Below are 12,500 nucleotides of genomic sequence, written 5' to 3'. Positions count from 1 at the left end.
ATCAGGAACAACCTAAGTGTGCACAGCTGTTAATGGAGATTTGCATACAGATATTTTCAGGGATCAAGAAGCAGAATGCTGCTAGTTAGAAGCACATCTGCTAGCACCCTATACAACTGTCATTCAGACTATGGAGACAAGGTGTCAGGAAGCCCAAACATCACCTATAGACAGAACTCCTGGTGTAAAGTGAGCCTCTTGGAAGCAAGCACAGTCTGAGCAGCTGAACATTACTTCAAAGCTGCTGCTTCGCCCAAGTTCTAAACAATTCAGCGTTGAGATGCCAAGATAAGTTTTATTTCAGAATTGTTTGGGGTTCACAAAACAGGTGCAGGAGGTGCTCTTCTTTCTCTCCCTTGCACATATTTAAGGCTGTTCCTTTAAGACACTGTAATAGGAACTAGCACCTTTCTGCAATATTCTGCTGCTACTACTTTAAAACATAAATAATTCAAATTTGTTATATCACATTACTGGATGTTGTATCAATGGTCTCAGCAAACAAAAGCAAGTCTAGCACTAAGAGACTACTTACCTCTTTATAGGAGATCCATTCATATGGCTGGTTTGGTTTTCTAAAACCAAGACACGGACCATTATCTAAAAAAAAAGAAAAGAAACAGTCACTCAAAATTCAACCCCAACTCCTCTGTCCTGACACCACTCTTGGTGTTAAGCCCCTAGATTCTCAGCAGACACTTTCAGATGAAAAATGGGTTTTTTTCAGGGAAGGAAGCTGAGAAAGACAGAAGCTACAAAGTTTAGGCCAAGGAATACAGCACTGACTTTATTCACAGAACTCTTTCACAAAATAGCAGTTTCATTTGTCCTCAAGAAAATTCACATCCAATACATCCATCATACTGCTAGACTAAGACCCCCTACTCCCAGCTGCATTTCAAAAGAGTTCAAATATGTAGTTCCTGACATATTTAAAATATTATCTTTCATTTTAGACTTACTTGATACTTGTACACCCCTTTGGAAAATATCATAAACTGTTCTGACATCATCATAGTAGTAGGACAAGAGTTCATCGCTGCTGAGAAGAGCGGACCTTCGAGCACGCTCACCACCCTAAGAAAGGCAAGCAGAAAGGTCAGACACCCTTGGGGGCTGGAAGGAATATTCTTCTTGACAGAACTTGAGAACTATGCAAGGTTTTCCAGGACATTGTTTTAAGAGTCAAACTGCTCCCTACATTACCAAAAACCTGCCAAAATCTTATTCCCCAGCTACCTATGATAGCACAGAACAAATGAGAATAGTAAAGTCTAACAAGGGGCATTTTGTCAAAAGCACTTTCTTAAGAAATATTTTACTCCATTAGTGCAATATAGACCATAATTAATTTCATCCAGCTTCCTAAATCCAGCCTCAGAGCAGTCTAGACAGAATATTAATGGTGCAATCCCAATATATTTTTCTAATTAAGATGACAGAACATAATGACACTTCAATATGTGGTTTCAAACCCTAAATGATTTTAAGCATGGCCACCAATACTCTACAAACAAGTGTTCTCATAAGCAAAATACTCTGTTCCAGATAGAGTCCTTTAATCCAATTAAAAGCTGCATCTTACAAAAAAGATTTATTGAAATGCAGTCAAGACAATACTATCTTGAAAATTGAAATCACCATTTTTTTTAGCTATTGAGCACTTAGAGAAGCTAAAATTGGAAGTCAACACAAGAATCTAATAATTCTGATATAACATTCCTTTTTTTAGAGTGACTGATTAAATAACCTCATTTTATAGAGAGCAATCAAGTTTCACAAACTACAATTATGCAATTACTATTAGGCCACAGTTCTTAATTAGTCCTGTTATGATAACAGACACCTACAAGCAAGTTTTTATCAGGAACAGCCCAGCTGGTTAAACAGAGGATCTTGAGTAAACACTGCGTAAGATTTTCTCCATCAGTGTAATCAATTTCTGGCTCTTTCAGAAAGTCAAACCCCAGACAATTCAGGCACAGATTTAGTTAGTCTATCCTCCACAACTCAAATCTCTTCATATGCAGTCATAGGTTCTTCTCCTGTTTTCAAAGTATTCTGGAAGACCAGACACCCTCTGTTCATGTATAAGCTAGTTAAATACCAGTTTGTGTACAGAAGATGTCATATCACCCATGTCTGTAGAAATCAGCTAGCACACAAAAGGCACAGAGAGGAAAAATATTTTTACACTAAAACAAGCCTAACTTGTTTTAGCAAAACAGTATGAGTAATGCAGAGCTTGCCACTCCTTTGACAGTAAGCAGAAACGTACACTGTGAACATGACCCAGAACAACTTAATGAGTGGCTTACCTCTAAAAATTCATAACATTAGAATTTCAAGAGTCTACTTGCTCTCAGACCAACATCTACTCTACAGGAAATTAACAGATCACTAGTACATGTCTCTGCCTGGAAAGAAAAGCAAGACTGCTTGCTTCATTTCACTGTGTTCTCAGATCTTGGATAATCAAGGTCATCTTATAGATTTTCCCAGTGTTGCCCCTCTGGAGCTAATCTAAGAAAGATCACACAATGTAGTTTGTTGCCATGGCCAAGGGTAACATCAACAAGCGCAGTGTATCACATGTGCCACGTCTGACGTGCTATAATTGCCTCATCAGGTGAAATACAATAGCCTAAGCCATTCCTCAGCAAGAGGAGTCAAGAAGTATTTGCTTCTCCTCATGTGGCTACTACTGTTTTGTTTACACACCCTATTACACAGCACCACAAAAGCAACTTTTCCAGGGCCTGAGGCACTAACCAAATTTGAATATGAGTTATCAGATAGTACACTGCTTAGATACAAGACTGATGGCACTGTCCTTCTGAAAAAAGGGGAACTCTAACAGACTGCTGTTGAAAAGTTCCCATTGGTTCTTATAAGTTTTCAGTAAGTGGAAACAATCACCTTTCAGTTTTGCTTACTTTGTTCTTTTTCCTATAGTAAAGTAGAATTAACTAGATTTTCAACAGTCTTAGAATAAAAGTTTTTAATAAAAACACCCATCTCCTTGTGTGAAGGCCATAAGGAGTTGAACATCAGTGATGCAGTGGAATACTCCCAGGTATGTTGAAGGTCAAACCAGGAGCGTAATGCAAGGTCTAAACTGACTCATCTACTAAGCAATAGATCTCATCTACATTTTGCTTGAAAGCAGCAAGAACTACTGTTTTAAGATCTAGTCCAAACAGTCCTTTATCCAGAATGTTTGTGCAATATGAGGGAAAGTTCTGTTTGCAGCAAACTTTTTTAAAAAATCACTGGTCATTACCACCAGGTATCTGAATCCTAGGACTGGAATGTTTGGCTGACTTCACACAGGTTAGTTTGAATAGGTTTGTCCAGTAAAAAGATAAGCAGTCAAAAGGGTTGCCAGTTTTAATAACTGTCCTTAAAATAGCCAGGCAATAAAATCTGATTAATTTGAGAACAGATTCTAGTAACTCGTGTAAAGCAGCCCTTGCAGCAGCTCAGGGACTTGCAGGAAATTACCCTACTGCACATCAAATGCTAGTCATAAAGTAAAACCTTGGCATTGGTTAAAAATAGCAGCATCTGAAGGAAACAGATTTATTCAACAACAGAGTGTATATTACTCTATCAAGGCCTATTCAGGTCATATAAAGTAACTGCTTTTGTTCAAGTCATGGACTTGACACAGGGTTCTTAGGATTAGCAGTAATGTTGAAGGCATGCTGAAGACTCCACCATGCCTCAGGGATGAGAGAAATTTCCCTTTACCTGGGAGGGAAAATATACTAGCAAGTGGTGCTTAGGTCACCAACATACTTATTCTGAGCAGCAAGTAGTACAAACCAGAGTTTTCAAAGTAGCCATTTAGTTCTAAGTATGTTATTCCCTAAGAAAGCATACAGCACCTCAAACTGATCATTCATAGGGAGATAAGCACATGTGTAATCAAGTGATTCTTGAAAGACAAGGCATGCTAGAATTCTGGCAATGGATCAGAAAAACATAACAAGACTTAAAGTTTTCATGAGTTGAAAGCCAGTCAAATCCAGTCTTACTCCTAGAAAATACTGACATCATAATATTTATTTCTATCCTATTTTTCTACATAGCATTAGTTGGGACAAAAAAGTTTTTAAAGCAAGATTTAATATACTTGACAGCCATACACCTGCACACAAAATCAACTCAGCTGTTAGTCAGCAGTGGAAGGGAAGCAATCTACAGGCAGACAGGTCCAGATGTGGATGACATCCCTGAAGTGTTGAAGGCCAGGCTGACAGGGGCTCTGGGCAACCTGGTCTAGTGCAATGTATCCCTGCCACTTCAGTAACTCTTTGCACTCATTTTCAACTACGTGTGCAATCTTTTTGCTCATCCAGGGACTGTTAAAATGGGTCATAAGGTGCTGGCCTACCAAATCAAAGTTTTGGAGAGATAGGAAGTGACCTGGAACAACAGTAAATAGGATCTTCTTTCTCCCATATGAAGTTATGAAGATAAAATATCAAAACATGTAGAAACCCTACTCCAGGCACTGACCTCACTTTTATTTCCTTGGCCTCTAACAAAGTTAAGTCACAAGAATTATGTAGAAGCTTATTTCTAGTTCAAATTTCTTTCTGTAAATGAACAAGCAGACTAGATAGTAAAACAGTAGCAGAGAGACATTGCCTTCTGACATGTCTTTTTTGGAGCAACTGCTCAGGCCTTTTAAAATTGTATTGTTCAGGCAGAAAAAAAAATGTTTAGACGATTTCAGAGCAGTATTTGATTTTTTCCCCCCTGTAGAAGACAACCCATCTCAACATATACATAGGAAAATTGAGTCTATGAAGTTAAATTTTAAGCAAAATGTAGTGAGAACGTGAATCCTGAGCACTGTAATAAAGTCTTTTCACTGTTATAGGAGTAGTAATTCCAACACACACTTGAAACTTGATTCAAAGCATACATTCTCATTTGATTACCATTTTAAACATTATTAATAGTTCATTATTAATGAAAACAAAATTGGACAGATCTTAACTCATTTCAAGATATTCTCTAAGTTTGAGCTCCCATCACTGCAACATGCTAACACATTCAGGTGTTTTTCATTTAAGTCCAACTAGTATTTAGCCCATTAAAACACATTTTCTAAAGGAGCAGTGAAAAATAATACTGTTATACCTATCTTGCTCTGATCAGAGAGCCAATTAGTGTAATTGGATCAATGATGCATTAAGTAGCTTAGTGAAGTCTCATACTGCCAAACAATGATTTCAATCTCAGAATCCAACAGTGACAAGTAATTTAACTTGAAGAAGTAAAGGCAGTGAACTGAGACTGCTGTCAAGAGTCTCAAGCAAATAGGCATTTGTCATGGGATTTATGGCCAGCTAAGAGCTACTGTCTTACCATCTTAAAATGCAATGCCCCCCAAAAATCTGCTGAAGTCTACACTGCCTAATGAGGCACTCCACAGCTGGAAAACTTGCACTGCTAGCTCATTCCAGCAACCAAGATGTGCTGGTTTACAAGACTATTCTACCTGCTGTCTACATGTCTGCTGACAGACTTGGAAAATCTCACCACAAAGTGAGATCTAACTCCTAGATCCTTACTCTACACATTGCTTGAACTTAGGTGTTTTCTGGCAATTATCACATTGCAACTGCATTTTTTGTTTCCCTTTTGTGTACCTCTCATAGCAGACCATTATGTGCTACAGTAACATGATGTGTCCCTACACTTGCTGCATGCTCCACTGAGAAGATCAGGAAATAAACTGTGAATGGAGGGGCCAACTAATGTGTCATTCTTCAATCTCAACACAATAAAACACTGAAGAAAGTGCCCAATTTGAAGTAATGACAGGAGTTTCCTAGAGTTCATGAGCTGACCTACTCTGCCACATTTGTTTACATCAGTTTGTAATCATATCTGGTCTTAAGCACAAAAGTCATGTTAATTTAATTTGATACAAGACAACTAGATGCAGTCTATCCATGCAGAAGAATGTAGTGTAAGGGGAGACTTCAGTGCCAAGTATATATGTATAAAAATCTATAGTAGTAATCTCTATCATCAGTAAGCCAAGAAGCTGTCAGCTTTAAAACTCTACATTTTTTATCTCCCTTAAAGATCACAACCTTCCAAAACTCCCCTGCCTTCAAAAGGAGAAAACACCTTGTCCCTCCTGAAGAAAGAGAACACTCTTGAAAGAATTATTTGACTCTGTAGTGAGCAAGAGAATCAATAAACCACAACAACCAAAAAAACCAACCTTGCAATCGGCTGTCTGTATTTGCTCACAAAGCAACGGTTTCTCCCACTCAGACTATTTGACTTCACTTTTTAAAAGCCACCACCTGAAAGTAACTCTGCTTCTAAAAAGTGTAAGACAAAAGCTAAGTTAACATCCAGAGTTTAGCAGGTGGCTGGTTTAATTTCAACTTACTCTGTGGCTGGGATCTTGGCAGACTAGTATTTCTTTCCACAGATCATCTGAGGACAATTAGTACCCTCCTGACGCTTGTAACACAATATAAAGTCTCATGTGTCAGCTATTATACACTAAAAATAACGGAAGAGTTATTAGCCAAATCAGTATATACCAGTATACATACTCTGACCCCAAGACCTAATTTAATAGGTCATCATGCAGCCAGAAATTGAGAACTACACTCTGCCAATTGTACTATGAACAAGTTTTGTCACTAGTGAGATCAGAAGCTCAGCTGTCTCAGCAGAATCTTCTTCTCCTGTGATAAGTTATTTCCTCAGGCCTCTAGCTGGTTTTCATACTCAGCAAGCCAAAATAATGAGTTCAAGCCACATTTCAGAAATGTATTTTTCCCACATTACGGGTTTAGAAACACCCAATGTAAATCAAGCGTTCGGTGTCTCTCAGTGCTGCATTATGGTTCAAATGTCAGTGAACTACAGCATCCATCAAGTGGCACTTACCTGTACTTCCACAGACTGCATTGCTAAATCACACGGTGGTTTTATTGCCTTTGGTCTCGTTGCATACCAGTAGGTTGTGAGGGCCGCAAAGGCACCGAAGCCCATCAGTGTGTTTGTCGGAAGGGTGCGCACATACTGCCTGACATCCCCCAGCTCGGGCATCCGGAGGTATCTGAACAGCTCGTGTGCTTGCATTGTGGCTCACTGCAGTTGTTTCAGCGCTGGAATCTGTTGGTACGAAAAAAAGTTGCACAAAAAAATCTGAAATGCACTTTTGATTCATTGTTGCTATAGGGCAGTGATGTATGCTTTGTCCTACTAGCTTCCCACTGTCAAAATAACCTGATCCTCCACTAGGCAGGCAATATCTTTAGAAGTCTGTGCTGCAATTAAGCAAGCAATTATTAGTTGATATTCCAGAAAAATAGATGGGGCTGAGAAGAGGGAATTTCTTCAGGCTTTTCGTATTGCTTTCAGCAGAGACTGGACTCATTTTTTAAAAAAGATGACCTTTTGTTAAAGGAGAGAATTTCACAAAGGTAAAATAGTTATTTGTAGAGTAGATGTATTGTAAGACTGTTTAAACAGTTAGTCATCAAGCAGGGAAGTCTGGGAAATGAAGGGCAGGGACATATGTTATCCTGCCTGCATGTAACAGAGTATCCCAATCCTACAGGAGTATAGCAGGAGCAGATTTTTCCCGTCCTAATTCCAGTAAAATAAACTCTTTTCTACTCTCCCTTCAGACATGCACAGAAAGGTCAGTATAGCAGGCTGCTTTCAAAGCCAATATCCTCCCATAGCTTCTCCATGGTACTTAGCAAGTTTCCTATTTCTCCCAGCACCATGCCAGTAATTTATCTCTGGTCATGAGGCAGACCGAGGCAGCGGCAAATGAGGCCCACGGCAGCAGCACGCAGCAATACAATCAAGCACAGGAAGCACATTTGATTTGTCACGTTCGCACAGAAGAAGAGCTGGAAGAGGCTGCTCCCTGCCAGCACTCACTGACACGGATATTCCACAGCAAGAACCAGCTGCAGAAAAAAAAAGGGATTGCAGTCCGCTCAGCTGGTGCTCTCCTTCCCAGCCAAGGTCTCCCGGGACGCGTGTCACATGCCGGAGGGCCGGCCGGTGCCCACTAGGGGAGAGGTGAGCGGGAGCAGCCGGCCCGCGCGGGGCCAATGGCAGCGGGCAGCGCTCACCCCACCGGCCCCGGGCCCGGCCCCGGCACGGCCGCCCGACGCCCCGCCACGGCTGGCAGCGCTGCCCCGCCGGCTTGAAGAACAAAGACACGTATTTACTTAGGTAATTTAGGTCCTAGCCATGTCCTACGGACAACGGAATTGAACAAAGGTCCTAGAGAATGTCAAAGAGGTAGCTAACAGCTACAGTCATAGTGTGTAAGGAGCCACCGCTGCAGGAGGGTGACACATGAGACTGACATCCAAACGTGCAGAATTACGTTTAGAAGTTTTAAGACCAACTATACCCGGTTAACATTTCATATTTCTACAGGAAAATTTCTAGTTTACAGTCTGACCTTGAAATCATTACTGCTGCAATCAGTTATTCAGCCAGACAACAGAAACGTGGTCTAGTTCACAAAAAGTCTAACCAGTATTTGGACAAGATTTGCTAGAGACAGCAAAACAGTAATAAAATTGGTTCAAAGGGCCCATGCTTTCACAATGTTAACAGGGCAGGCTGAAGCAAGGTCACGAATGGGGGCAGTTGGGATGGAGTCAAGTTCCTTCTCTGGAACAGTCCTAGACCCATAGAGTAACCCCCAGGCAGCAGGCACTGCTCTCTCCCCCACACCTTTCTCTTCTGGCCTAGCCTTAGGGCACAGGGCTGCATCACCCTGGCATGCAGTGCAGGGCCACTACACAAATGCCTTCTTGTTATCTGCACAGTGATATACAGCAGACTATAATCAAAATCCACAACACATCAGGCTGTAACAATTGAAGGTAGAGATGAACTGGATATATAAACAAGCTCTTCATCTTCCTTTTTTAAAAAAAGGAATCAGTTATTGACTTAACAGTTATGATCACCATGCAGTTGCTTTTTACACCCCTAATCATGTTCATTAGCATTGCAGGTGTGAAAACTACTAAAGTTTTACTATACACTAATGAACAGTAAGAATAAAAAAACCTCATACACCAACAAGGAAGTCTGGACATTAAAGTTAATTTCACATTTATCACAAGCACCACATTATAAAACTAGACAAAGGGGTCTATGATGTGGGTAACGGCTGAGAGCAAGCTTAGCTCTTTGCTCAAGCTCCACAATGTGCACCTTTGACTTTTAAAACTGCTTTCCTGACTGCATTAGTCGTGAAGTGTCCTGCACACACACTATGATTTAGGAATGCAATGTAATTTGAATTACTCAAAAGGCTGTGATGCCTTTACAGGTAACAAGAACAGAAGCAAACATCATTTAATTCACACAACAGTCCCATTAGAGTCAAGGACTGGCTATGATTTCAGCCTGGGTGAAGAGAAGAGAAACACACCTCTGCTTTTCATTTCCTTGCCCAGCTCTTTCTAGGGAAGTCTGCAATATAAAACTGTTCTTGAGCAGTTATACCACAAGTTATCAGGTATCCAATGATACATTTTGCTGCTTATGTTTATATTGAGATAATATCTTATTATATCTCCTGCCTCATCCACACAAAAGACGAGGACACAGTTTTCTGCAAGACTAAGCCATTCCAAGATTTAATACTGTCTGTTAAGTCATATGAGCTCATCTTCTGCATTTAGGGCAAAGCCAGGTGTAACCAAGACAATAAATACACATTCTGAACATATGCATCCAAATATACCCCATCACGAAAAGTGGCTAAAATGCCTCCCAGCCCTCAAGTCATCTCAATATCTACTTGGCTCATGCTCCAACATCATCACACACCCTGGGTTTTTATCATGACCAAGGAGAATGGTTTAGAGTCCTTACACTAAGATACAAAGAGCCTCACAGTGAAGCTTGCATTTAGCTTTCAGTTGTTTTCCTCAAGGAAAGGCCCAGCTAAGTTTGCTCACTCAAGACAAGTAAAAAAAGCCATGCTCTCTTCACAAATTCTAGTCCTGCAATTCTTTCTTACCAAGCAGGATCTGGAACACAAGGGACAGACCCAAACTAAGCCCCAGTGGGAGACACAGCTGAAGACCAAAAGGAAGGAGATGCCAAATGAAAAGTACCAGTCTGTAATACTCAGATTGCTACATGTAGGGAGGAAAGAGCAGCATCAACATCTGAGGTCGAAAGCACTTTTTTCTCAATGCCATCAATACACCATGCTGTTTTTTTAAAGACCAGAGGGAAAGAAGTTTGGGTAATGAGCCAAAATTACCTCAGAAACAATTATCTGTCTTGACCACCTCCAAAGAAACAATTCCCCCAGTGCAGCTAAAAAGGCACCCCTCAGCACTCACCGTATCAATTTGGCTAAGGAGCTCTGTAAGTTTCAGACAAAGCCAGCTCTCTGCTCACACACACCCACCCGCCCTGCAGCACCCAAGACTCGTTCTTTACAGCACAGCCAGTATCTCAAGGCAGCGACCCAAGTTGGAAGGGCTCAGCCGCTCTCTGCTGCTCCCACTCTGGGGATACAATGGTCTATTTACAGTGGGCAGCAGCCTGCCTATTGTCTGCCCACAGCCAGGCATGGTCCGAGTGCAGCGGAAGAGAACAGGAGAGCAGCCATCGGCTTCTGTAGCGCAGAGAAAACAACCCCAAGAACCAATGGCCTTTCTTTCTCTCTGTGCTAATATTTAGATAAACAACACACTAGCACTGCCATAAAGGCAGGTCCGTCACATGGTGTAAAAGAACAGGCTGTGTTATTTCTACAGCCTCTTGCAGGGAGGAGAAATCTTCAAGACACGCTGCCTCTTATTAGGAGCAATATAGCATTATGATGTTTTCATTATGATATGCTGAAACAGGGAACCAGCCACCCACATACCTTTGAGTTGTCCTGACAGCTACGTGCCACTGCAGTCTGTTTCTTTTTACTTACTCTTACAGGTTACACTGCTCAGCTCCCATGGATCTCTTTTTTTCTTAAGCCTTTCTCCCCTCAGCCTTTGAAAGAACAAGTGCAGAATCATGTTCTAGCCCCTTTATTATGTATAAAAAACCAGGTAGAACAAATAGCTTTGGTTATTAACCCGAGAAATCCTTTTGTCTGAACAGAATACATAATCCTAATCTCAGAGTGCATTTATAATCACCTTAAATTTGAGTCAGTCCACCCTGTCCTAGGTAATACGCTGCCACAACCCTTTCCACACTAGCCAGGCAGTCACAAAGGAGGTGATCTGGCAAACACAATCTTTCTGTATTATTCCTGATGCTAGTTCTCAACTAGATCAACTCTCTTTTCAGTGACCAGATAGCCATTAGCTCCCAGAAGGAAACAACAGCACAGCTGGGGAAGAGGGTGGACTACTGTAATACTACACATTAGGCACAAAACTGTAAACACTGCTTACAAATCCTCCCAGGATTTTCTGCCTGTCCTGCAGTCAGAGGGAATCTGAGCTCTTGCAAACACCTGTAACACAGCCAAACTAACCAGCAAGAAAACCACAACCACCTTCAAGATACAGCAAAGGAGCTTTGGTATTTGAGACCTGAAGGAGAAATCCTAGTTTAAGCTCTGTATAACAAACAAGACAGCAACATGCCTACTGTGGTGCAGCCTGTCACGTCATATACGACGAGTCATATATGGCTCCTCAGGCAGAGAAAATTTGCCTGAAAAAACCAAACACATTGAACTGTCTAATCCACTACTATGACCTCCTCCTCCACCACTCTGCCTCACCCCTCGGCACCTCCCCAACTTTCCTTTTTAAAAAATCTTACCCAGAAATCACCTAGTTTATCCAGCCAAGCTTGAGAGCTATAAACCCTTCTTTTAAAGCAGTAACTGACCTATTTACCTTCCTGCAAGAGTGAAGAGGAAAGAACTAGAAAACCAGGAACACATCCCAGGCAGGAGGAACCACCAGGTCCTTAATATTCACACCTCACATCCAACTCCTCTTCAGCTCCCTAAGTCAGGCTCTCAGCAACCATGGGGCATCACGTACTGGGGTGTAGGTTCATTCCCTCTACTGGTTCAGATTCTCTTCCTGCATTTGGGACAAGGCAGAACTGGAGGGAAACAACCTACAAGCTGGATTCAGACCCATAAGTTAGGACACTGACTTACTCATAAAGTGCAATCAAATTTAAGGCTGCAACCTTTAAGGGGCACTAAATCTGAAACAGGTCAAGGTTCTGTTCACACCAACAAGGAAAGTCACAGGCCCATCCTCAGACATTTGGCCTCAGTCCCCTTTGCAATCAAGTGGAACTCCACCTGGATTCTTGCCTCTCAGTGAGGTCCAGTAAGTAATTTGAGTGCACACTGGTGAGGTCACTGGAGTTTATTCCAGTTCAGGAGTTGAAACACGTGACAAGAATCTGCTCAATGCCTTTTGTGCAATTACAGTCCTCCAACAACATTTGGTAACCCTGTGTATGAAGGAAAATCA

General features: G+C 41.3%; 1 protein-coding gene across 2 annotated transcripts in view; it reads right to left on the bottom strand.

Moving 5' to 3' along the window:
• Nucleotides 1–12,500, bottom strand: part of ACSL1 (acyl-CoA synthetase long chain family member 1) — a 38,025-nt gene that overhangs the window by 21,913 nt on the left and 3,612 nt on the right. For both annotated transcript variants that reach the window (XM_054290989.1, XM_054290999.1), the window contains exons 2-4: nucleotides 6,934–7,161; nucleotides 963–1,077; nucleotides 536–600 (exon numbers count right to left, since the gene is read on the bottom strand). In XM_054290989.1, the coding sequence (XP_054146964.1) occupies nucleotides 536–600; nucleotides 963–1,077; nucleotides 6,934–7,128 (375 nt within the window). In that variant the 5' untranslated portion in view covers nucleotides 7,129–7,161. The remainder of the gene's footprint in view (nucleotides 1–535; nucleotides 601–962; nucleotides 1,078–6,933; nucleotides 7,162–12,500) is intronic.

Source organism: Melozone crissalis, unplaced genomic scaffold, assembly GCF_028551555.1.
Source record: "Melozone crissalis strain CALT ecotype California unplaced genomic scaffold, PUWL_Pcris_2 ptg000006l_1, whole genome shotgun sequence".
Classification (NCBI taxonomy): Eukaryota; Metazoa; Chordata; class Aves; order Passeriformes; family Passerellidae; genus Melozone; species Melozone crissalis.
The sequence above is the reverse complement of the archived record's forward strand: the minus strand, read 5'-3'. Positions and strand labels throughout refer to the sequence as shown.